Source organism: Patiria miniata, unplaced genomic scaffold (assembly GCF_015706575.1).
Source record: "Patiria miniata isolate m_02_andy unplaced genomic scaffold, ASM1570657v1 HiC_scaffold_20, whole genome shotgun sequence".
Lineage (NCBI taxonomy): Eukaryota > Metazoa > Echinodermata > Asteroidea > Valvatida > Asterinidae > Patiria > Patiria miniata.
The window spans coordinates 7,087,552-7,114,683 of NW_024037059.1; the positions used below are offsets into that span (position 1 = coordinate 7,087,552).

The 27,132-nt window shown below is 38.7% G+C and overlaps 2 protein-coding genes and 1 non-coding gene across 4 annotated transcripts in view; 1 reads left to right on the forward strand and 2 right to left on the reverse strand.

The window, feature by feature from the left end:
* Positions 1 to 1,790: 1,790 nt before the first annotated feature.
* Positions 1,791 to 22,323, reverse strand: LOC119727455 (cytoplasmic FMR1-interacting protein 2-like). Of its 2 annotated transcripts, none has more exons than XM_038199338.1 (28): positions 22,174 to 22,323; positions 20,068 to 20,333; positions 17,799 to 17,876; positions 16,993 to 17,094; positions 16,404 to 16,585; positions 15,991 to 16,216; positions 15,252 to 15,359; positions 14,547 to 14,750; positions 14,051 to 14,170; positions 13,705 to 13,782; positions 12,802 to 13,016; positions 12,184 to 12,331; positions 11,521 to 11,677; positions 11,017 to 11,099; positions 10,473 to 10,546; positions 10,023 to 10,119; positions 9,185 to 9,261; positions 8,630 to 8,738; positions 8,288 to 8,407; positions 7,559 to 7,758; positions 7,170 to 7,257; positions 6,803 to 6,946; positions 6,269 to 6,359; positions 5,734 to 5,937; positions 5,047 to 5,141; positions 4,426 to 4,664; positions 3,931 to 4,078; positions 1,791 to 3,521 (listed from the first exon to the last, which is right to left on the reverse strand). In XM_038199338.1, the coding sequence occupies exons 2-28, from the start codon at positions 20,272 to 20,274 to the stop codon at positions 3,351 to 3,353; spliced, it is 3,765 nt and encodes a 1,254-aa protein (XP_038055266.1). In that variant the 5' UTR covers positions 20,275 to 20,333; positions 22,174 to 22,323; the 3' UTR covers positions 1,791 to 3,350. The 2 variants fall into 2 exon arrangements, with proteins under 2 accessions (XP_038055266.1, XP_038055265.1); XM_038199337.1 differs by having other exon boundaries at positions 22,042 to 22,177.
* On the forward strand, positions 9,360 to 9,432 carry Trnag-gcc. Its single transcript has one exon. It is a non-coding gene; the product is annotated as a tRNA-Gly (tRNA).
* Positions 22,324 to 22,780: 457 nt separating the features above from the next.
* Positions 22,781 to 27,132, reverse strand: part of LOC119727360 (TBC1 domain family member 1-like) — a 36,605-nt gene continuing 32,253 nt past the window's right edge. The window contains exon 19 of the mRNA XM_038199225.1: positions 22,781 to 26,755. Coding sequence (XP_038055153.1) covers positions 26,384 to 26,755 — 372 coding nt within the window. The 3' untranslated portion in view covers positions 22,781 to 26,383. The remainder of the gene's footprint in view (positions 26,756 to 27,132) is intronic.

Below are 27,132 nucleotides of genomic sequence, written 5' to 3' on the forward strand. Positions count from 1 at the left end.
TTTTGACCTGCCGCCGACCAAACTTGTTTGTCATGGCGTACACGTTGTCTATACTGTATGTACGTGAACGCACCAAAGATTTACGACATGATACTATAGGCAACAACCCGACGACACATTTTCCCATTATACCTGTGAAGTTCAAAGCCGTAAGCCATTCATTTTATGAAATCCATTATGTAATTAAAATTGTCGCCGGGTAACTAGCGATGAAACCAGTTATAGGCATAACAAATTTCACTTGGGGATGTGGAAAAAGTTTAGTTTCAAAACAAAATTTTAAGTGAGGGGTTATAAACGTAGACCTATTATTAATGTTTGGTAAAAATGAATTCTTCCAAATGAATATCACTTACCCTGCAGATCCGGTTTACAAATTCACCAATGACGCCTTGTGTCTTGAACATATCCTCATCAATCGACACGGTGCACAATGTGAAGTTTAACTCACAGTTTATCGGTGTTCGGTTCATTCGAGTCACATTGAGTTCAGTTCAACAAACTAGCACAAGTTCCAAAAATGTCGGTGTACCTGACGTGTTAAATCATTTGAGCATCATGCCTATGTTCCTCCCACAGGCCATTTGTGTACAAACATTTCATCTGGTCGGGTTTATTCACCTGACATGATGTGTGTAATTCTCGTTCGGTTCAGTCAATGTGAAGAAATCAAGTATCAATGCAGGAATGCTGCAGAAAGGGCACAACGGCGGTTATTTTACCATGCTGTCAAACGTGCTCCAAAGACACAGACGAAACACCCCGTAAGACCGGGCCGGGGCGGATGCACTCAGCCGGAACTTACAGCTACTGGTAGCCAGTTTCTTTGCTGCTGACAACAAATTCCTGACTGGATAATGTGTCTAGTCTGCCCCTTCTCATTCGAGCAGAGCAGTAATTCCGAGAATCCGCTATTTTCCAAGCAATTTCTGCGGCATATGTAGAGACGTGCACGGAGACGTACGAAAAGTTGAACAGTGACGTTTGCGCCGTATCGCGAAGTGCGGCTGGATCACTACGTTCATGTTACTCCGCGTTTGACTTTTTTCATATGATAATCAGCGAAAAAGAATCTCGACGTTTCATAAACGAACCTTTTTGAAAGAGAATTTAAACACATTAGTTACAAAAAGAAACAACTTGATTTCAGTGGTAAGTTTCCTGTGAATGGTATATTTTTGTCAGCAAAGGCAGGCCTATATTTTGTTTACCTGTAAGTTATCACTACGCCACACAAATGGCAGGCGGTTGCGGCTGGGCGTTTCTCATTGGTCAAACCTGTATCTGGAACTTTATTTGGCCAATTTCATTGGACAGAAAGTTAAATACAATCAGGGCAGACGACAATATCTCTCTCAAAACAGGAGATGCTAATATTACAAATATAGACTTTTTTTGTTCTATTTTAACTGGTTTTTACAGGTTCAGCCTACGGATTGTGGCGAGTATGGAGAGAAATTCTTATAGATGAGGAATTCCACGTCCCATGCAGGTGGTACCTTTAGAACCCCCCCCCCCCCCCCCCAATAAAAAAAAGAAAAAGAAGGTGAGATCTTAATTTGCCTGTGCATTAAGGAATGAATAAGACAAAACATGAACAAACTCAAAGAAGGAAACAACACAAAATCCACAATGCATCCCTACACAAGAAATTGTTTTACGGTGTACAAAATTGAGAACAAAACCCAGCTTCGAAGCAAATCAAACTGACTAATGATTTGTTAATATGACAAGAAACTAGCACCTAAGAGTAGACTACAAGGACAAATGTACGCAAAAGGAACCATGAACAGATTTGGCAATACATTAAAAGCATTTTTATTTCATCAGAATTCCTCAAAAGTTCATACATGATATATGTTGACCGTTACTTTATCAGGCTATTAAATTAAAAACTAAAATGGAAAAAAAAAGATCTGGTTCTTACTATACATCATACATATTGTGTGCCAATTAAAGTCAGCAATACTATTGAAAATACAAAATATATTTACAAAAAAATCTTAAATGAGTGCCATAGACATTTTAAGTATCCCTTCCAAGCTGTCTTAATAGATATGCTCTTCAAACTCCAATTGAAACATGTTATACAAAACACAGAAGTCTCTCTCAATGCAGATAGCATACACAATATACAAGGTAGGCTTTTACAGTGAATCTCTAACTTTATACTAGAAAATGAGTTTTCTTTTCAAAAGCTTTGCCTTTGTCAAAACCTAGATGAGTTAAAAATAACATTTTTTGACATAGCATCATTTTCCATATATTATGAAGATCTCAATGCATTTACATGTACTTCTTGACATGTTATTGTTATTAACAAAAAGGGGAAAATACCTTATACCTTAAGTAAAGTTCACAGGTTATGATTGATAAATATTCTTACACTGTACATGCATTAAAAAAAACCGGACATACTGTAGTTAATCTGTAAGCTCAGATTTCATGGTTTTAAGAACACCCCCCCCCCAGTAAACTATGGGTTTTGATAAAAAAAAATGACTGGGTACTACATGTATGTTACTTTGTTAATATTCAAACACCCACATTTAACACAAAAACCTACATGGTACTCTTGTATCCAAATATTATTAATAAATACATGTCATGCAAAATAACCACAACAAACCACAACAGAGAGCAAAACTTGACAATGAAGTGGTCTCCTCAACTTTGTTTGCTTCAAATCAGCAAGCTAGAATATAGTGTTTTGGAAATTCAACAGTTTTGCAACCATTAGATCTTTTGTAAAGTTCATTTGCGGAGTTGTCACTTGTACAACAATGCAAACGCCAAGTTGTGCAATCTCGTTTAATTACTTCCAATAAATGAAGTAATACCCTGTGCTCTTAAAAAGATTTTTTTTCTCCTGACGAATTTTCCATTTGTATGTTTTTGTTTTAACGGAAAAAAACACCACACTTTATTCAAATTTGGGTAACTGCAACCCTCTGAAAAATGGGTTTCATTTTGTGCACAAATGAACATGTTGCTAGGAAATAACAATAACTATTGAAAAAATCTTTTTTGAGGTGAAACTTGAAAAAAGCACGGGTAACACATCTTGAAGTTGTAGCTTAGAAAAAAAAACAGCTTAGAATAAATTGAAGGCATGCTAGACATTTTTCAAGAGAAAAACTGCTATTCCAGATATGACTAGACAATCAAATTAAAGCAAAAGTCACCAAAACTTCTGCCAATGTTTTAATCCAATGTCCAAATTCAGGATGTCAAACTGTTTTATATACAAAACTGAGCTGAGTATGTGTATGAAAAACTACAAAATGAAAAAAAAAAATTTCCTTAAGACTTGATTTGTGAAATTCAGACATGAACTGTCTCTCTGCAACTTACATTCCTCCGTCAACGACCGATTGGTGGATGGGAGGTTGGTAGCAGCGAATCTTCTCCACTGGAGAGCTGTCGCTTTCATTGGCCTTGAGGTACTTGTTGAGTACGGAGAAGATCTGGTTGTTCAGGATCTGGAACTTGCGGATGCGGTCAACAAGACGTCCGATGGGCTGTGAAAAAAACAGTGTCATACGTGAAAATCAAGAGCAAGTTTATTTTGGAACTAATGTCAGAGTTGTACTTCATTTCTTCACAAGTAAATCACAGGTATTTTTGCAAGACACCCCGCTCAACTTAACAACATTCAACAGTTGCCAATGTGCCAAGCTTTCTCAGCTGAAAACAAATCAATTAGGATCCAATACATTGTTCAGTGGGAGAAGCTCCAACTGTCATAAATTGGCAGTTTTCCTGCATGTCAATCAAACAGTGTGCACTGACTAATTAGGTCATTACTTCTGGTCAGGTGACCTCGCTTGGTTTATTAGACTTGGTCACAGGCACTGTGAGAAAAATCAAAAGTGGGCGGGACTTATGACCAATTTCCAATGGAATGGTCAACGGTTAATTTCTGCTTACAATTCCGTTGATATCTGCGTCCACTCCATCCACTTTCTGCACTCGCAAGATGTGGTAGCAGAAGTCCAGGGCCTCAAAGCGTTTCTGCTGCCCCAGCAGGGTGATCAGGGTACAGCCAGCCCAGTTCAGCCCCTCGCCATAGCTCTCCCTGGTAGGGAAAAAATCAAATCAAAAACAACTTACTTGGTGAAACAGTGTTGTAAAAATATTAAACAGCAACAGTTTGAGGTTTGGGGATGAAACCTTGACAAGATTCGTAAGTCCAATCAGCCCCAGTACCAGTTATGACTCAAGAAAGAAGATGAAGTAATTATAGACTTAGTTTTTGTAATGAGCAATAGTAAAAATCTAAGATATAAATAAATATTCCAAAACAAGACAAAATGTATAAACCTTGTGTGAAGTCAATGATATTCAATGACAGCTGTTCATATTAACATTGGGTTTTGCCCTTCATCATTTTAATTTTTTAACGAATGATATATTTTCACTTACTCTGGAGTGAAGTTGTGTTCCTTGAGTGGCAGGCAGTACACAAACTGGAAGGCACTCCAGAGCCTGTGGAACTCGGAACACTCGTCGATGTTCATGACGCCGTTGGCCGGTTCCGGCCCGGTCAGGATTTCGTCCGTCAAGAATCCCTTGATGCGGTTCAAGATAATCTCAAACATCGTGAGTCCGCAGCACAGGCGCTCGCGTGTCAGGAGGTCGCCTTCTCGGGCGTCAGCGATTTGCTGTCGGAGGAAAATTCACAGGAAAAATGCACAAGTTGTGGATACAGACAGTGGTTTGAAGTGTGATTGATTTACTCAACATTAAAACCCACACAACAGAGGACAGGTATAATCCATTGTATATTCGTAAACATAATCTTAAAAAAAAGCTTTCTCACAGCCCCATGTTCAAAGATGACATTTTGTGTGAAACCTCCATCTGATTTTTATGAAATTGGTGTCAAAATTGGTGTCATAATTGATGTCAGCATGAAAAAAAAAATCATCATGCAACAGTAATATCAGAAACAAAGGAAAAGAGGGGAGTGGGCTGGAGTGCCCCCCCCCCCCCCCCCCCGGGGCCCTTTTGAAGGTTAAAGCCTAAACAACTTCCTCCTTATACCTCTTGCGTTCCCATTTTCTCCACCACAGGGACCACCTGCAGTGGGGCGTAGTTCATCTCCAATCTCTTCAACTTATTATCCAGTTTCTCATTCTCTGCAAAAACAGGAAAACACCACACATTCAACGATCTCATTCCAAATTTTGACCCTCACCAAAAACATCACAAGTTATGTTATCTAAATTCTTATTGCAAATGAAACAGGTTCTACAAAAGTAGACAGGAACTGCATCCCACAACAGAAGACAATGAAGAAATGTTCAGGTATCGAAATGGGAGGACGACCCCTAAATGACATTCCATACAAAACCCATGGGTTTCGGGCAGGGACTGAAACCCAATCCACACACATTGGCCTGGGTAGGATTCACACTCAGATCACAGAGGTTAAAGGCGAGAAAAGCATTACTTCACCAACCTCACTCCATATTATAAAGCAAAATCTGAGTAAATTCAGCGGATATATGTACATAGGAACAATGATTTTAAACTAATGTTCATGAAGCAGATAAAATGTTTAACCTTTCAGTGTTCATAAGACTTGAACCTGGATTTAAACCTTGGTCACCGAGGTGGAAGGCACGTAAAAAACTACTTGACCAGCCTGGCTCTCATCAATATGTGAAACGCCACAATCAAATAACTGAATGATTACAAAAATAAATGGGTCATGTTATTTCATCTTACGTTTGACGTGTGGTTTCGGGATGATGTTCTGAAACGGCGATGCATGGAGCAGGTCACAGACTTCTTCCACAGCAAGACACTGCTCCATCATCTTCATGAAGATGATGGCGTTGCCCACTTCCTGGAAGTTGTGGAAGAGGTTCATCTTGAGATCAGCGTACTGGGCAATGTCTTGAAGATGTGCCGAGTAGTAGGCAACAACACCTGAGAACCACAAAAGGAAAACATTGAACACGCGAAATACAGGTCAAGGTGTATTTTAAACTTGTTCTGTCAGTGCTTGAAATGGAGACACGACCAAACGAAAAAAAAACAATATTTTGCAATGGATAACAACTTGCAACTAATGATGACTTTTATTACAATCTTAAGAATCTTAAATAATTTACAAAGAGTCTTTTGGTGACTGCAACATAAGAACTGTCTTTTCAGAGCTACTTTTAAGGTGTAACAATAAAAGAAACAAGCCTAAAAATGCAAGATAAGGTGTGTAGATTCATAAGTTATAAATATATTTACCGTTTCAAGCACATACCTTTCGTGCCGTACTCAAATCTTGGCAGCTTACATGTCTGAGGCATGACGTCCATTAGCATCTTCACATACGGCAAGATATAGTCATTTATCTGGGAAAAAAACAACCAAAGTTTTAATAATAGATGCAGCGATATCACAAAGATTTTCTCTTTTTTGGGTGTCGTAAATAAAAAACTGTGGCCCTCAGAAGGGTAGGGAACTTTCCTGTAAAAGGGGGGGGGGGAGAGACTTAACTTGATTCCGTGGCAATAACAGTTTTGAGGTAAGCAATTTGGCAACAAAAATCTAGGTTGGTCGGATTATCGTTAACTCTATTTTTTCTTTGGCCTTAGCATAGCAAGGTGCCTCATCATCATTTCAAGATCATTGGGCATCAAAGACCCATACAAAGTACACTAGCTCGGCTCTACCCTCCTCAATCCTACAAAATCCTCCAAAAACCTCTTGGTGGATTTCAAACTTGGGGAGGGTTGTTTGGGTGAATGTTCAGTTTTGGATGTCTTTATTCTTGAAAATTTCTCTCAATCCCTACCGATTTTTGGATGACTTTCAGGAGTTCCTCCATGACGACAGCAATGCCTTGGTATCCTAGCAATCGGGCAATGCAGCGACAGTGCGGAATTCCAATGAACGTGCTGTTGAGACTGTTGACTGTCGCAAAGGCTGTGTTCAGTAACTGTCAAGAAATCAAATATTATGAATGGGTTAACCTTAACTCCCTCCAAAACATCCTGGCAAAATTGGGAGGACTGGGGTTTAAAAATGTGGAATTTTTTGTTGTTGTAACTATCTAACTTTGAAAAGGTTTGCTCATCTCGAAAAAGATGTAATTGTTGTTTTACTTCATAAGATGGAATTTGCGTTGGGGTGATGTACATTCAATATTGTATTTTGTTTACCTTGCTTCCATAGATGTAGGATGCAGTTGAAGAGGGTGGCTTGTCCCTGTTCTGTGGCTGTGCAAAGGCAAGCTTGGTGCGGACAAACCTAGATGTAGGACAGGAATATACAACTAATTACTCTTATAAAGTAAAGAATTCATTTTTTTGAAAATGCCAGAAGGTGTAACAAAACCGTAATGTCCCTGGAAGTTTGGCTCCAAGCTTCCTGAATCTTCAAATATCCTTCAATTCGCAGGAATCTATGAGAATATTTTTTGGAACTTTGAAACTTGAAAGAAGCATCGAGTCCCACGTAAAGTAATAGTGGCTGGGCTCTTAATCCTGTAAACTCCCTCCACTGAAAAAACTTTTGTGATGTCACATCACAAATTGTTTTTTACACTGACCTTTCCGTGGAGCCGTTGTAGCAGAACGACACAATGAAGTCGGAGCAGAGCTCCCAGAAGACGTGCAGCGTGATGCGGCCATAGGGAGCCATGACGTTGTGGTTGGCTTCCCGGAGCATGGAACCGAAGTTGGTCAGCTTCATGTGTTTGCTGAGGAGGGAGTGAGTCAGGCGGTTGACCTCCAACAGACAGTCTAGCTCCTGGGGAAGTGACACAAGGAATAAACATTAAATTGGAAGACTGTGGGCTTCGCATACGTGAATCCTCAATAGTGCAGTGTTGTAGTTGGTACTTGCGATGGATCACAAGTAATCACAAGTCCATCACAAGTCGATCACTAGTCAATCACAAGTCAATCACTAGTAAATCACAAGTTAATCACAAGTCAATCACTAGTCAATCACAAGTCAATCACTAGTAAATCACAAGTCCATCACAAGTTGATCACTAGTCAATCACAAGTCGATCACTAGTAAATCACAAGTTAATCACAAGTCGTTCAGTCTCAAGTCAAGTCACAAGCAATTCAATTGAACTGTGACACAGGTTATTGTCCCTTGGTAATTGTTCATCCCAGAAAATTGTGACTGGACTTGTAAATTGGAGTTGTGATTTATTTGAGACCAGGCTTATAATGTGCTTGTGATCCATCACTAGTATCTTGACTACAACACACCTTTAATTATGTCAAGATATTTGCTTCGGTATTTTCTGGTGAACGTAACGTACCACAATTCCTGTCAAATCGCTGCTTTCAAAGCGAATGATGGCCGTCTCCATGCTCTTGTACATGGCTGTGCTGACTCTCTGTGTGATCAGGCGATTCAGATCAATGGAACGACCCAGCAACTACAACCCGGGAAAACAGATAAAGAATGTTATTTTAGTATGGTTTGTATTTTCAACTACAGACAAGTTTGCCCAACAACTACACAGGGAAGAAAAAGGACAAAGCATGTTCTTTTAAGAATGGTTTCTATTTTCTAAGTTTTTGTTGTGGATTTTTGTCCGTTTTAAATTGGTGGCCAAAAATCCACAACTTTCATTTGATGGAACAAGTGAATAAAATACCTGTAAGTGCCTCTGTCTTAGGAGAGTCTCGTATCGGTTGGCCGGTGGGTAGGGAATGCTGATGCCGTAGGTCTCACATTCCGTACGGAAACGCTTGTCCAACAGAATACTGAATTGGGGAGAAAAAGGGCACAATTCAAATTACATATAATAATAATAATGCATATAAGTATAGTGCATATATCCATCATTATTGGAGCTCAAGGCGCTACATCCTTATTATTAAAAAGCCACAGTTATTTAAGTATCCTGTGCATGTATCTTTTTAAACAGTTCTTTAAATGCAGAGCTGTAATCACATGTCAATCACAATTCTAATCACAAGTCAATCCAAACTCATAACAAGTTAATCACAATTCTATTCACAAGTCAATCCAAACTCATAACAAGTCAATCACAATTCTATTCACAAGTCAATCACAATTCTAATCACAAGTCAATCACAAGTCATAACAAGTCAATCACAATTCTAATCACAAGTCAATCACAATTCTAATCACAAGTCAATCACAAGTCAATTTAAAGCCAATCACAAGTCAATCACAAGTTTCATACCTTGCTGCAAGTGCCTTGTAGTGAGCAAATATCTGATCGCTGAGCTTGTAGACCAACTGATCAAAACACAAGTTAACCTGAGGGGGAAAAAATCCCAAATTTTCAAAAAAAACCACAAATATGACTAGTGCCCTTTGAACAAAGATACTGACAACATGGGGAACCACCAACATAGGGCTGGATAGCTCAGTTGGTAGAGCACTGGAATGCCAATCCGGAGGTCACAGTTTCAAACCCTGCCCCAGTCAATATCTTTGTTCAATTATGAAAAAAAACCCAGAAAGACACAATCAAACTGGATAAGTCTATGTAATTCCCTGGCCAAATGATGCCACACATATGGTCAATGTAGAGGGATGTATTTAAAGTTTACATGAGAATTACATAGTCCATTATTATGCAGCCCAAAAAAAGACAAATGAATTTCAGTTCTTGGGAAATCAGAACCGTGAGATAATTTAATGTTTCGCCTTTCTAAGAACGTCTTTTGTTATAAAAAGCTATACACATTTCAGGTAGATTGAGGTGTGTAACAATAATTTCCCATGTCCTTCTGTATGGTAGCCATCAAAGTGTGACTCTAACGAACCCCCTTTTGGACCCTTACCCTCCAATCGTTCAGAATGCACCGGGATATTTTGGAGGATTTTGCAGGATTTAGCATTTAGGAAGGTTTGGTAACCCTTGAGGGTTTAAATACAAAGCATGTGCTATGGGTTTCATACACCGTGGAAGATCGTAAAGGAATTCAGGAAAGTTTCTAGCTAAAGCGCTTGTGGAGTTGGGTTTGATTTTTAGTTAGTTATTATTTTTTTCTCATTTTTTTTTTTCATTTTACCTCAGCCTCAATCTCGTCATAGAGGAACTGCTTCTTGAATCTTGTCAGTGCATACTGGGCACTGTCACTGTACAAATCAAGTGGGTACAGGATATATCTAAAGGGAAAGAAGAAAGAAAACAAATGACACATTTACATTTGACTAGATGTTAGCTCTACTAGAAAACACTTATGTATGATTGTCAAGCTAGAGAACACTTATGTATGATTGTCGAGTAAGCGGAACGGACCAAAAAGGAGAATCTGGAGAATTGTAGCATTTTAATATGTTTAATTTTGTTTTGATGTTCATCGCATGCATCTCAGTCTTTAGGCCATAAGATAGTTTATCAAAGAAAACTGACATAATTAAACACAATAATACTCCAATACATAACTCCATTTCAATCTCTGCCCAGAAGCGTTTTAAAAGACCATGTAAAAAACAAGAATTACTAATTTTGTTCTTACTCCATCATAGCAGGTTCCTTGGTCTCCAGAATGTGATCTGTCAGAATCCACGGCATAGACATATCAATGGGGAACTGTAAGAGAACAATTGCATTAAATAATGGCTAGTGAAACCGTCTTAAACATGTTATGCACTATGGTGTTCACAAACAATATTTATATCAATATATACATGAGTTTGTTCACCTATTTTCATGTATGCTGGCAAGAAATAAGTGGTCTCATCAAGCTACCCAGATTAAAATCCAATAAAATCACAAATCACGAGTAAATGGAATAAGATGAGATGAATGCCTTTGCCATGGTATAACTTATCACTTGACTTGGGGATGGATTACTTGTGATTGACTTGTGATTGACTTGTGATTGACTTGTGATTGACTTGTAATTAACTGGAGATTAACATTAACAAGAGCTTAACTTGTGAATGAGTAATGATTGACTTATGATTGACTCATGATTGACTTGTGATTGACTAATGTTGACATTGTGATAGTTTTTGACTGATTACAACACTTAAGTTAGCCTCTGGATTACATCTTACCTGTCTTCGCTCTCCCATAGTCATCTCCAAGAAGAACTCTCGATACCATAGCTGGGACAGGTCACAGCATTGCTGGAGTGTCTCTGTAGCAAACAATCAGAAAAGCCACACGTGAAGAGCTCACACCAATTTCAAACTGCCATTCCAGTGTGACATTAAACCAAACTCCTTCAGTCAATGAAACTAGATTTTGGTTTCAGAAGGGCAAATTTTATGTATCAATTTTCCATAGTCTATACCGAGGTGTCATTCCGAGCGACTGAAATAGTTGATCTTTGGAATCAGTTACTCCTAATTCTTTCAAACGTCAAATACTGAATTTCAATGATGTCCTGAATTCTAGACCAGCACTCAAAATCACTAGACTTGGTTAAGCAGTCCAGTAGATATTTCATACACTGATAAGCCTAAGGTACGATTTTATTGTCCACATCATATTCGATCATCAGTCTGGAGAAAATAATTCAGCTTATTGGGGGTTAAGAGATTGCAAATTGTTTTTACCTGAGAAGTTGAGGAGATGCTTGTAGAAGAAGGATCTCTTGTGGAATTCATCAATGGCTTCCAGGGAGGGTCCGTCTAGCTCCTTGCGTAGGGTCTTCTTGCCCGTACCTCCCTTGTCGGCTATCAGTGACTCCAGCATGGTGCGAATCATGTACAACTGATGGATGCAAAATGCAAACGAAGATCAAATTGTTGGTCATGCTTTGAATTTTAATCCATGCAACTCCAATCTATCCATACAGCGATATACTGGCTCAAAGACTATGAACAGTGAGCCAATAAGTGGCTGGAACATCTATAACGGTGCATTGTTTTATTCCGTCTGATTAAGGCAAATAGTTTCCTATCGGGAGGGGGGATGTTCTATCCAAAGGCGGAGAGGTCAAAGGGTCAAGGACCCTCTAAGAAAACGTCCGGTGCTTACGTGTTCCTACTTTTATTCATTCTGATGGTACAAAAGCTTGTTAAAAAGTAATTTAATTTTTTTGATCAAATGTAAATTTATTACAATAACTTATGATTCAAGTGTGTTTGTAACACTGATGTGGCGTTGTTACAGCCATCCCCAAATTCACTATAAAAACCATCCAATTGCAACATCCTTGCATTTGGTTATCGACAATTAGATTAATTTACTTAATAAATTCAGCATAGTTTTTGTACCTGTGTGCTCGAGGGTCCAACTGTCCGCCTTTTCACGCTGATGCTGTAGCCTCCCTTGGGGTCCTTCTCCCCTTTTAAGCATGGATCATCGGCTGGTTCTGTCCCATTGGTCCAGTCACAGCAGGTCTCGCGCACAGCACGGATGATCCTGCAGAATAGGGACAACATTGTGAATTTTACTGCACAAAGCATTTGTGGTTGAAGTCGCATTTGAAATATTCAAATTAATACTTTTTTCAAAGTTGATCAAAGAAAAAGACTGGAGAGGGGTTTGAACCTGTGACCTCCACATTGCCGTTCCGGTGTTCTACCAACTGAGCTATCAAGCCCTATATTGGTGGTTCCCAATTTGTCAATGTCTTATGTTCAAGGGGAACTAGTCTGAAGCCATAACCTTGTATATGCCACGTAGCAGAAATCACATGCGCAAAGTCACTATGCTAGCGACATTGAAATGTACTTAACTTTCACAAATAAGCAGCGACATTCTTGTCACTGGTAAAACTCAAGCAAATTTCACAATGACTTTTTCAGGACCATTTAATTCACGTCTCAGTTGCATTTGTGTGGAGTATAAACTGGCCCTTAGTATTTGTCACTCAAAAACCGTCTACTCACGTTTTGATCAGGTTCTTCTTCTTTTTGACAGCAGTGCGCAGCGCATCCCGTAACGTCTTCTGCGTAAAGTCCTGCACCTCAGCGTAGGTGGTACGCAGGATGGCTTCCTGGAAGACGCTCTCCATGCGAGTCATCAGGACCTGCAGGCCTTTGATCATAGCAATCACCTCAATCAGGGCAAACTTCTCACTGCTGCTGTAATTGTAGCGGGTCGCCTGAAAGGAAAAAACAAACAAACATGGGTCTAAAACTTGCTGATTTCTCAACCTAAACATCATGACCCGATTTTATGGCTTGCTTTCCACAGAAATTCAGACACTACCACAGAACTTTGGGATGTACGTGCATATGCCAATATTCCCTGCTATCACAGTTGTAGTAAAGGATATGAATCCACATTTTACTTGGTAAGCATTTTGCAAAACTTTACAAGGGCTGCTGCCTGCAGTTTTGGATTTTGTTTTGTTGTTTTAAACGCCAGCACAACACTTTGGGAAGTATTCATGTTTGGCAGGTCTTTTGCTTTACATAATCACTCTAGGAGAGAGAGCATTAAAGAATGTGCTCTGAATTTACAAAATCTTATCTCAGATATAACATGGATACGAAAAAAAATTGGACCCCAAATTTATGGAATGACCCGAATCCACATTTGATTTTAATAAACTGTGTGCAAATCTTTACAAAGGCTGTTGCCTTTCCCAATTTATGTACAGTTGCATGTAGCACAATGCAGTTTTGGGTTTTGTTTTCTTGTTTAAAATTTTAAAGTGAAAGTATAGTAGTTGTCATTAAATGAATCACAAGTGAAATAGCAAGTCAATCATGAGTAGTAACTGGGGATGAACAGCCAATTCTTATTTCTTACTAAATGAAGGACTGAATGAAGGACTTTAATCTTACCTTTTCATATTCCTCGGCCTTATCGGGAATCTTGGGATTGGAGCGCTTGTCAGCGGGATGGATCAGTTTCCAGGAAAACTGGAAGGAGAGACCAGAAATCATTAACTCAATGAACACATAGCAGTGGTTCATTAAATTCCAGTTGCAATTATCTTTGTGATTTGAAAGAGTTTGGCAGACTTGTAGAGAATCAATTTCAAACTTGGAACCAGAATTATGGGCTGGCCCTGCAGGCACGCAATGCAGAGGTAATTTATATGCAACTTGTGCAAGGAGTCCTTATCTTTTACAAGTTCATTTTTACTATTCTTTTTCTTGCTAGTGTATGGAGGAATGATTTGCATACCAGTTCAGTGACAAGCGATGTCCACTTGGAGAGCAGGCGGAGTCCCTTCAATGCCAGGTTGTACAGTGCCCTGTTTTCGGCCTCAGAACGACCGGTATCTTTCAACGCAGTGGTCACTTCCTAAAAGTAAAACAAAACATAACACCTACATGTATAACTTGCTGTTGCCAGAGAAATACATGAAGGTTTCAATGTGGGAGAATTTTACTAAGTTGGAGAATTTTACTAAGTTCTCACAACAAGCCATTTCCAAACTTGTTAGGCACAGAAGAGTCACAAGTATTGTACATCCCACAGCATTTTAGCAGGTAATTTGTTTGTACTAAGCAAATATCTTCTATGCTCAGCTTATTTTTAAATACAATTTTCTGAACCTGCTGAGAAGAAACTATAACCAAGCAAAATGTATCCTCCCATTAATTGGAAGAGAGCCAGTTACAAGCCAGTCCGAGGCAAATGTGGTAACGTGTCTTGCCCAAGAACACAAATCCCTTACCTTGTTGCTGTGGCGAGCCAGCTGGCTGATGTAGCGTGTGTGGTCATCTCGGATGGATACCAGGTGTTCCAATAGGTCATACTGGGAGGTGTTGCCAGATTCACAGCTCCAGGTAGACTTGTGGGCCTCGTAGTTGGGACTCTTCTTGATGTAGGAGAAGACTGGGATCTGGATGTCACCGTAGAGTGGGACAACTTCCAATTGCTGCAGGCCACAAAAAAAACCCAGACATTAACCGATAACACAGCATGATGTATTTATTCACTGAAGAATCTAGAGCTCGGATAGTTTCAGGCACTGCACTACTGAATTGAATGAGTCAGTCACAAGCTACAACAAGTCCATCAGAAGTCATCCTGTGTCAAGTCACAGACGATTCAATTGAACTGTGATGAAAAGAATTCCTCAGCAATAAGCCAGGTCGGTATTTCAACTGTGCATGCGCAAAATGAAAAATCTTGCAAAAGAACAAAGAACACGGACTGGAGTTGAATTTGAACCTGTGACATCCAGAAAAAATGTACAACTACTCTACTAACTCAGCTACAAGTATCTGGTCCTACGTTGGTGGTCTGCCAATAGATACATTTCTAATTTTCACACAAGAAAAGGTTATAAGCTTAGTGCATTGAGAACCTTGGCATGGATGACAATTTGAAATTCATCTATTTGAAATGGACCTGTGATTAATTATTCTGTTCGTACCTTGAAAATCTTGTCAATTCTTGAAAGGGAGATTTTCTTTCTTTGGTCCAACTTGTAGATGTTGACCATCTCCTTAGTGTCCAACAGAAACAGGCCAAATGCCATCACCTAAATAAACGAGAAAGTAAAACATATGATGCAATCGAATTCAAGCTGAATGGGTTTGGGTTGGGTTGGGGTGGGTTGGGTTGGGGGTGGGCTGTTTTGGGTTGGGTTGGGTTAGGTTGGGCTTGGCTGGGCCGAGGTGGGCTAGGTTGGGTTGGATTGATTTGGTTTAGGTTGGGTTGGGGTAATTGGCTAGGCTGGGTTGGGCTGAGTTGGGTTGGGTTGAGTTTGGTTGTTTTGGTTTGATCTGGGTTGGGTTGGGTTGGGTTGGGTTGGGTTGGGCTGAGGTGCGCTGGGTTGGGTTGGATTGGTTCGGGTTGGGTTGAGATGGGTTGGGCTAATTGGCTAGGCTGGGTTGGGCTAATGGGCTAGGATGGGTTGGTCTAATGGGCTGGGTTGGGCTAATGGGCTGGGCTGGGTTGGGTTGGTTAGGTTGGGTTTGATTGGGTACGATCGAACAAGGTTTGGTTGGGTATAATTGGGTTAGGTTCGGATAGGCTGGAATTGGATAAAATGGGATAGTTGGCAGTTGAGTCGAGTTTCATCCTGAAAAAAAAATCATCCATTTAATAACAATTCACCTAAAACACCAATAATTTTCCTCTGGGTATTGCACAGTCCAACACCAACTAACCTTAACCAATACATGCTTCTCACTAGGCACCACATACTGCCGTGCCTCATACATGTCCACGCACAGGTTAATGATGTCTAAAAGTAACTCCTCATAGCCATCGATCTTGACGAGGTTTTCTTTCAGCGTCTGGGTAATCTTGTCATTGTTGGCCAGGAACATGACCACTTCCTGGGACTCGCGTAAGGCTGTGGGGTCCGCCATTACCCGGAGAAACTGGGCCGCTCTGGAAGACACAAATTGGGAAACAACGGGACCTTGAAACTAAAGAACACATCGTTATTTTTTTTGGGGGGGGGGGTATTTTATTTAATGCAAATTGTCAACTACAGCTGCACTGAGCTTTCAACACCAGTGCATAAAGGTGGCTTATTCCATAGTCCGCAACATTTGAAGCACTAGCCAGCACATACCTTCTGTAAGCAGCATAGTCATTCCTGATGCTCGCCTTGATGTTCTTGAGGGCATCCAGCACAGCGAACATGTTGATGAGTCGGCCCAGGGTCAACAGGTAGGACTCTGATACAAAATCCTTCTTCTTCTCCGAGTGGCACAGACGCTTGACATCCCGGCAAAAGGCGTCGATAGCTCGTTGCTAAGGGAATAGAAAGATGTTGCCACAGAACAAATTATGTATAACTTGACAATGCTAGACTAAAGTACACTGCTGTGCTGAACTCAAGTCCTTTGCCTAAAAAACCCAAATATACCCAAATATAAGGCTATGTAGCACCAAGGCAGAGTAGACATTGTTATTTGAGTAAGTAGAAAAAAAAAAGTCCATTTCCTGTAGGAAGTGAAGTTTTTGAACAGAAATCACTAGACTGGCAATTTAAGTATATTACAGAAAATCTAGCAGGTGCGTCAAGCCTTTCTAGTTCTTTCTTTAGAACAATAGGATTCTTAACATTGGGTTTTGCACTTCATCAAAATAATTCTATTCCAAAGTTTAGTCAAAAAGATTGCAGCCACTGAGTGACAGAGACGATGGGCTGTACATACCTGGAAGTACATGAAGTTGACCAGCTTGGTGACCTCTGGTTCAATGACTTCCACAAACTTCTGATAGATCTCCACACGGTTGCTCTGGTCATTGGATTTGATCTGTTGGAATTTGAAGAAGATAAGCAAAATTAACCTTCCTTGGTAGATTCTCCAACGCGTCTTGGAAGTAATGTAGCAATCTGGCACACACACAAATGGGTAAAGCATGTTCTATCACCAAATTGGTCAGTAACACCGGGAAATTGTTACCCAAGATTTGTTCCTAGAATCCAAATCATGCAACAGTTACAGTCACAAACGAGGTTTCTGGTGGTGCCATACTAAAACCTTCAATACTGACATGCCTTTTTTTATGGAGGGTTTTTCCATAAAAGTTTGTCAAATTTTGATAATGCAGCCAAATACATATTCAAGGGGTGTAATAAACTCAAATCTAAAACATGGTATATTTCAGGAAACAGTACAAACTGGAGCATTAGTGTTGGCTGATTGTGACCACCTGCTTTCTGCTTCGCGTCTGGAGGTAGCCCAATCAGCTTTCTGGACCAGTCACTTGGAACAACTTCCCCTCAAATCATCTTGTATTTCTATACCGCCTCGTATAACATGTCTGTATTGCAAGATATCACAACTTCATCCTTGTTGGCAGACAGTCAAATTGACAGTGCCAAACAGTGTACATGTATTTCCTGCTTAAGCTCACAGAGGATACAAAAGTATCTCCTATTTTTAGGATCAGAAGAATACATACAAGTTCCTTCCAAGATCTTGGAGTAAAACATTTTTGATAAACAGCAACTTACCGCCGGCATGGCTCGCGAACAGCTCCTCCATGTGTACAGGTTGACAGCATAGCTCTCTCCTTCCTCAAGAAGTTTATTCTACAGGAACAACAAAATTGGAAATCAAACTGGACACCAAATAAGAGTGTGGAATGTTGATACAAATCTTACTTCTGCAGTCATGATTCAACTGTCATTACATGCTGGGCAATTAACCTATCGCATTAGAATCACGTCAACGCAGCTTGTGAAATATTGTCCAATTACATGATATACAAATGGACGCGGAATGCGCAAAATCTGAGACAAACAAAACATAACGTACAAAATTCCATTGGGTTGTCTAAGGGGCGTGGCTAACTTGCAAACGACGATAGGTCAATTGTCAAGGGTCCCTCTTTCATTAAGTTCTTTTAGTGTTTTTGACAATTCAAAATGACTGCAGCAACCTTAAACAATCTTCTTCCTTATCTAATGACTCTAGTTTTACGTAATTTTGAACATTTTGGTGGTAGAAAATGCTATACTCTTACCGAAATTTTGTTTATGATGCCATGCAAATCAACAGGGTTTTGTGCAGTCACATTCTATTTTTTTTATTTCAATTATCATAGCCTTTTGAACTGGTAAGTGGAATCAAACTACTACTTGTTTATAAAAAAAAAAAAAAAAAAAATAATAAAGCAAAGGGTTTTGTGCAACTGAAAACAGATTTTATTTGGCAATCAACAAAATACCAGCTAAGCACATGAATCCTGCATGCCTGTCAGAGCCAGCCAGCCATTCATAAAACAAAAAAAAGCTGTTGCAAAAGAAAAACCATGTCTGAGCATCTGGAATGTGTACACATATGTTGCAACAAAAAGTAAAACCTCAGGACCATCCATGTATAACATACATGTACATGTCAGCTTGGTTAGAATTTCTGTATAAAGGACAAACAGGATACTTCCTGGGCATGTACTGTATCCGTATCATGTACATGTATGTACTTTAGGAATGTTGACTTTGTAAATACTTTCTTCAACAATTGTGAAATATATTTTGATTGTTATTATTAGTTAACGCCCTTCTCAAGCTTGTGTACAAAAAAAATTGTATCTAACTGAGACATGAGGTCAACTTGGACTTGGTAATGTGTGATCCAATGGGATCTACATCAATGCGCAGATTTTTTTAGATGTGTCATGCATAAACACTGACACACTTTCTTGTCTAAGTGATGGAAGTTGAATAAAGTCTAGACAGTGGGCATATCAATGCTAACAAGCCCCCGATGCGATTATTTTACAACTGGTATCAGTTCCTTAGTGTTACAAATTCAAAAATGCAGAAATCAATATTCATGTTCAATGTGCATCATAAATAGAGAGCATACATGAAGGCTTTGTACCACAAACAAACAGTGAACAAGTATCACACCTATGTAGTCTGGCAACTCAATGAGTCATGCTCAATTCCCATGCTTGTAAGCATGATATGCTTCAGGCACAAGACCTACTTGCAGCATACGCATAGCGTGTGCGTGTACAGCGAGCACTACTGGGACTCACTATTTCTTCTCTACTTTGCACAGACAAATATGCGACAATGTCCGACAGGCCCATTGAATGCATAGTGGCTGGGAGGCTCTGCAGGAATGCAGGGTCATATACAAGATATTGGGTTGAAATGAAACAATGTCAACAAGAAAGGCACCGACAGTTTGGAGAGAATTAAAAGAAACAAAATAGCTGAAAGATAATAGCGTAAAGGGAAGAACATAAAAACTGTAATACGTTGTACACTCTATCCATATGTTGATTAGTACAAAGACCTTTCCCCATTTGAAAGAGAAAAAATCCAACTCACAACCCAAAATGCCTGTTTTCAAGAGTCATCAGGGTTACAGGGTTAGCGCAGAGTTTTTCTGCTAGAGCGGTTAGCACAAAATGGTGATTGTAAGCGCGGAATTCCGTGGTAAGCAGAGCCATGAAATTGGGCCCAGGTTCAATTTTCATGGAGCTGCTAGCAGAAAATTTTGGTCAATAATATTAGCTGGTAGCCTATTTTTGCTGAGCAAAAAGAAATCTTGCTTTGCAAATGTTTGTGCTTAGCTGATTTTGGCTGGCAAGCTGTGTTTGCTTTAGAAGCATATGATTTTCATCCATGGTCATATTTGTGAAGGATCTCATCCCGCGCTTAGTAGCTTCCAGCTCCCAAAAAACCCTCACTCTTGGAGCAAGAGCTGTAGACAAAGCCAAGAATAATGGAAAATGGTCAAAAGGGAGGAATACTGATGATAGTTTACCAGTTCCGAGTGGACCGTAGCCTCTTCAATGTACTTGGCCATGCCTGTGACGTAGGCTGTCCGATCCTCAAAGTTAGTGTCAAAGTTGGCCTGGTAGGTGATGGAGACTGCAGTGGCCTCGATGCAGGGCTGCTGATCAGGGAGGGGCAGCTCCTCAAGGAGGTCCACGTTGGACAACGCATCCTCAAGCGTGACAGTGGCCGCCATCTTTCCAGGCTGGAGCTGAGGTTTACTAGCTCCCTGAGGTTCTTGCTCAGTGTCGACTTCTGTGTGAATTTGAAGAAAAAGTCTTAATTCTTGATATATACTTTCATACATAATTTGTAATTTCATTTGAGGAGTGAACATTGAAATATTCAGGGTTGTATACTGTAAACCTTTTGTTTGAAGGGAATTTGGTCAATTACTTTAAGCGAGCAGTGCAGAGATGTTGGAAATATAGAAAAAATGGGCATCGTTATATTTTCTCATACCTACATGTACATGTACCCTTGGGATTTGACAAATTCACTAATTATTCATGATTAAATATAATTAGAAGGAAAGAATGTCGTTTCCACTTTGGTTAATTATGTGTAGAGAATGAACAATTTCTATTTGTACTTTTGAACATTTTGGATACTAGGCCCCTACATCTGGATACCACATTCTTTTCAAAACCACTGCCGCGCTTCTCAATTCAAAAGAAAAAATAATAGATTTCTTAAATTTTAGGTTTTAATCAAATTGTTCTTTTTATTTAGAACTAAGTAGGTTTCATTTTCTTCTTTGAAAATCAGTGGTTAAGAGGATATTTTTAACAAGGGACAAAAATTCTGAGAACCAATTGGATGATACTTTTTGATAGTCTGTTTCCCAACGGCCAAAGATCGTGACATTGAATATTATTAGTATTGCATGTACGTAAGGGAACCAGACAGTTCCGTAAAAACAAGTCACGTAACGGCTGCCCGAACGATACAGCCACTGCATTCTTACAAAACAGAGTGTTTGGAAAGAATTCCATACGTGGACATCACTCATTCTTCCCTGCAATGACCTATCATCAGTCATGTTAGTCATCAGAAAAGCAACAACATGTCCTAAAATTTTAAGTAAAAAAGTCAAATTTAGCAGGGAAAATATTGAAGCATTTATAGTCGTGTTCCCTAACGTGGCGCACTTCGAAGCTTACCCAACTTTCCTCGTGTAGTGTTGCCAAACCTCTTTGTTGACAAACCTCAAATTCATGCAGTGAAAAACTGGTACTTTTACCTTATTAATGCTTGCTATTTAACCTCTGTGAACAATTTCGGTTTCATAAAATTTAAGCCGAAATTGAAAAACGGTGGCGTCCGGAAATTGGGCACAAATTGGCGGAGTGTTCCCTAACGTGGCGCACTTAAATAAATCTCGGAAAATTCCAAATTAACATTTAAGAATTTCTGTAAACTTGATACATTTTGATAAGTCATTATTATCTCTACTTACATACCCAGCCAGATGTTTGTCAGAAAATTATTTTCTTATTTTTCGGGGCATTTTCAAAGGGTTCACTTTGCACTTGAAAATAAAATCGGAAAATCATGCCAAAAGAAATTTTTCTTTTAACTTTGTAGCGGGTAAATAAACTCGCGATTTATAAACGGGAGTGTTTAGAACTTGATGAAATTTCACTTTCTGTGAAATTTCAGTTAAAACTTTTGCTCTAGCTAGGCGCTACAGGCGAAAAATCAAAGTGCGCCACGTTAGGGGCCGCGCCACGTTAGGGTACATCAACAATACTGAGAAAACACTTGTAATCTTTCAGACCAGTATCATATAGGGTTTGTGCACAGGTGGTCAAGTGATGGCCATGTATGGAATTCTTTCCCTTCATTCAATGTTTGTTGTATTCAGCAGGTTTCCACATATTATAGTAATTACAGACTACAGTACACACCCACACATAGTAATACAATGAAATGGCATTGGCAGACATATTTCTGATCTTACCCATTTTCTCGCACTGTCGCAGCCTTCCGCAAAGCCAAAACACGTCAAACCTTCACAAAGTTCACACCTACACTATCTCCACTTACAAAACACACAATGCGGAAATAGAACACAATCACTAAACGGTCTCACCTTTAGTTTTAGTCCTGTCACGTCAGCACAAAGAACCAGGAAACCTGTCTCAAATTTCAGGCGGAAGTACATGCATGATATGCATGCTAGCCTAGTATGATGAATTTCAGGGCGTCGGTGCCAAAATACGGGTCAATGATATAGCGCCGCCATGCGGTTGAATTGGGCTAACCCAACAAAAAATCAGAACGGTTTTTAGGGGGGGGGGGGGGGGAGTGGCCTAAAGAAATTACGAAAAATACTCGTAAAGAATAAAGTGACTAAGCCCTACGATTTTGTTGTCATACACTGATCTCTGAATCTCCAAACTTTTCAATTTTCTTAAAATTGCAAAACATTTGCTATCTGACTTCACAGACAATTTGATTTGTTAAAATGAAAATCCAAGGTACAATTAACTTCGTCAACTTTAAATCCCCACTCGCCTAAACATCTAACTTAGCCCATAGAGCAAAATACCCTTTAAAAGAGCACATTTAATACCATCTCTTAATAACTGGTTTTTGTAATCATCCGTTCAAAAATATATAAATGTGAAGTCAAAGAGTGTGTTCAGTTCACCCCATAGTAAGTTAGCATGACAATAAGACAAAGAAAGAGATAAAAATACCATATACAGCATCTTTATAGTTTATTCTGCTAATTGGTTTCAACATGTACATTTCCTTTTATTTCAATTTGAAACGTGCATTTATTTCTTACACATTTAAACAATTTTATATGGAATGCCCACTATACACTTTGGCACATTTAAAGCAGTAGAGATTTTCTTGGAATGTTTCTAGACAAAGGAAGAAAAATACACTGAACAATTTTGTTGCTGTTTTTAGTGATGCTATGATGGAATAGTTGTGGCAGTCTTGGCACCAAAACAATTTCAAATTCATGTTACATGTGTGATTTTTATTTCAGTTTGTCTCCAGCTTAATACTTCGGGATATCTCGAGGTACCCCTAAATAACCAACGATCATGAATTTGCAAAAAATAATTTCTTGAAGATCGGCAAAGTAACAATAAGACTTTCATCATCACTTTACTGGAGGCGACTGAAAAGCTTGAAAACACTGGCAATGGACAGTAAATGTTCGAATTGTGTTATAGAAAACAACATAAATGTAAGACTTTTCACTGTCACAACTGTGTAAAAAAATACAGTTTTGGAGACAAAAGTACTTGAAAAATATGCCTGCTGGTCCCAGAGGGCCAGCCTACAGCCTGTCCTCTTTGTGCACTTAGCCTACTAGGTCGGTGAAGAGAGCCGGGCAGTGCTATTGTATAGGATTACCCGTAATGGGCTAAATCTCAACCACTGTGTACACCATATGCAACAGAAGACTTCCAGTGAATAACCATTCTGAATCAATGGAATAGGATTGTGTGCACTCTGGGACCTGCTTTACCGGGCCTGCCTTGTATTCTGTAACTGTTTTCTTACAATGCTTCAAAAACAACTTAAAAGTCATTCATATTACGTAACTTACAACCAGTTTGATTTTGTAGAAGGATCTCATTTGTAAATAAGTCTGTATTTTATTACAGTTTAAGAACATTAAGGAGGGTATATATTGACTAGATGAATATTTGTTCCCCTTGAAATTAACAGGAGCGATAAACCACTCATTTACATTGTTTACAAACAGTGAGAGAAAGGGAATAATTACGCGAACCATTTTTTTGGAATGTACCAATTCGGATCAAAGAAAATAATATAAAAACACTTCAAACACTCCTTAAAGTCTGAAAGATTGCATTGTTATTAAATGATTGGTTTACATTTTTTCTCTCTAACTTGCTTACTGTTTTGAAATCAGTGCATGTGTGCATACTACACAACTAAATTAACTCAGTTGAAATCTTAATTTTTTTCTTCTTTCGAACAATAAAAATCAAATTAAAAAAATGTGTATTTTCTGTGTCCATTCAAATGTACATTCCTCGAATCACATTACATCAACTTAAAAGTAACTTTTAAAATACCCAACCAAAAATCTACATAAATGGTTACATCTTAGTTGAGTACAATCAGTACATTGTAAAGCTTATTTAAATTAACTGTGGTCCAATTCTATACAACAAATTTCCTGAACTTAAACAATACAATATTGATATGGATCCAGCCATAATTTTTAGCACAAATTATAATGCAAAACAGAATAGAAAATCATGACCTGAATAAATAACTTCCGTTCGTTGAGATGTAACAAGGACATCAAATTATACGACGACAACTGATTCATGCATGCATGTTATAAGGCCTTGGAAACAAACAAACAACCCAACAAACAGGCAAACAAACAACCCAATAACACAACAAAACAAAAGCTGGTATTGTGATGACTGTTTTACTCATCTTACTTTGGCAGTTTAAAGGTATGTATTTTTTTTTAACTCATCATTAATAAGAAACAATGGCTATTTGGCTATAATCAACATTATGGTCTATGGCCAAAAAAATAATAAATAAAAAAATTACCAAAAAAAAACCCCGAATTGGATAACTTGGAACAACATATACAACTGATTGCTACATTTTTAACAAACTTATTTTCAGTAACGTTTCTAATGTACCAATTACATGCAGAAATCCACAAAGTTATGGCATCACAGTTTTTCTTTTGTCTTTCTTTGGACTTTCAAACCTTTTAAGTACTGACAACTACAAAAAAATACTTGCTCATTCTCTAAAAAAACTTTTTAAACATAGACTTTAAACAACTTGGACATTTGGAATAATTTTTTATTATATATTGCATGCAGTGAACTGATTTACTTTGATTAAAAATACTCAACTTTTTAAGTAATAGTGATTTCAATGTACACGCTGGAAGTTTTCAACCATGAAATTATATTTCCCAAACTTTCCCCCTGGAATTCCCCACATAATTGGAAAAGTTTTCCATTGGAAAAATCAACATTTTTTTACACAAATTAAGAAAAAAAAAGTAACACAAGTTTGGGTTTGGCCAAGATCTTCCATGGCAGCAAAAACCTCTAATGCTGTTGCATTTAAATTTAGTACGAATCTCCACATTGGATACTCTATATGACCCAAATATTTCTATCTATCTTTGATTATGCATTGCAGAAAAAATTACACATGATACAAACAAAATTTGGCAAGCGATGAACTTCATTTTATGTTTATTTACCAATATTTACTCATATTTATCTCTGTTACTGTACAATTTATACAAACACCGATGTACAAGTTATTAATTTTTTACATCACCATTTTAAGTTATTGTTTCATACTTTTTCCACAACTTTTTATTGGCAGTAGGAAATAACCCCCCCAAAATTCAATATATGAAAATAAAATAAAAGTTCCCCATTATGAACTTGTAAAGGGCTATCCTTATTTGGAAGCTCTTTCCAATGGAATTTATCTCTGTAGCAATCTTTTGACAGCAATAAATAAACACCAATGTAAGGAAAGTACAGGTGAGGTTTCATGCAAAACAAGTATATGAATATCCAACAAGTACATGAATTTACTCTGTGTAAAAGACCATCAGTTTAGGGGTACTGTACCTATCCCAACAGATTTAAACAAAACCTGCTGTTGAACTTTGATGGGTTGAGTTCGGTTATGGTTAATCAATGTATGCGCATATTTACAGACTGGACACATGGTCATTCTCGCCCAATGAAATTACAGTATCCAAGCACACGATATAACAACGCAATATGTTGGCATGACATCATCTACACAGTGCAATGATTTTTGTCATCTACAAGCTAACACCAACTGAGAATATGACTATATATTCGCACGGAACAATACGATCATTGCAACATGGTTATGTCATTAAAACTGCCAGAAAACATTTTAATTAATAAAAACTGTTTCTGCACGCCACGATAAATATACTGTTGCAATGTGAAAGTCCTTTTCAATTTTGTTTAAATACAAAGCGATTGAAATAATTTCTTTGTTATGCGATTGGACTAGAGACTTGACTTAAAAGATGTACTCAGCTACAAGACCTGATAAAGGAACTCAGGCATTCCACTTGGCCCAAAGCCAATTCATAAAATTGAAAGTAACACAAACAGTAATGTATTTCACTAACACTAGTGACATTTTGAAGGCTGACAATGCAAACTGAATCCCTCCTGATTTGTTGTCTTTGAAGAAAAAAGTTATTTTTGGGGGTCAGGGTGTGGGTGCAATCAATTTGAACCCGAGTGTGACTGGTCATAGCTTGGTCAGTCCAACTCACTACTGGCACTGGTACTGATCTCACTCCCAGAGCTTCCGTTGCTATGGTTACGACCCCAGACTCCCTTTGGGGTCGTAATGGCCGCCACCTCCGTGTCCAAGTCATCCAGGGAGCAGGTCTGGGATCCAGAGAGATTCCCCGTGCCACTGTCAGCTTTCTGGTCGACGGGAGACACGTCTTTATCCTCGAAGGAGCTACCTGAGAGGATGGAGGAGGTGGAGGAGGTGAAGTTGATGCCTGCGTCTTCTAGTAGGATGTCCTTAGGCAGGAGACTTCGCAGCTTTGCTACCGTGTTGAGCAGGGCAGACCGCTCCAGGTTAATAGTCCGGACCTCCGATTTCAATTTGTCCTCATTTTTCTAAGGAAAAAAAGAGAAAAGGAAAAAGTAGGGGCAATTAATTTTTTTTCATTAGGAGCGATTCAATATACAATGTGCAACCACTTTTGCAGGACAAAATGTGACAATCATGGCATGGCTCAAACAGTATTCTTTTTTGCAGTACGGAATGTCAAATGTTCCACCAGACTACTTAAAAAACTCAGTGAATAAACCTGAAACAGTATTTTTCAAATATCATACATCCATCATCTGGAAATGGTCAAGGAGATTACAGGCTAGGAGTTTCATGGTTAATTGGCTACATTTTCTGCCATAAATCACAAGAATTGCCTAGTAGCACAACTTATACTGTCCTCTTCGCAGTTTTGAAAAAAAGGGGAACTTTCTAATGGGAT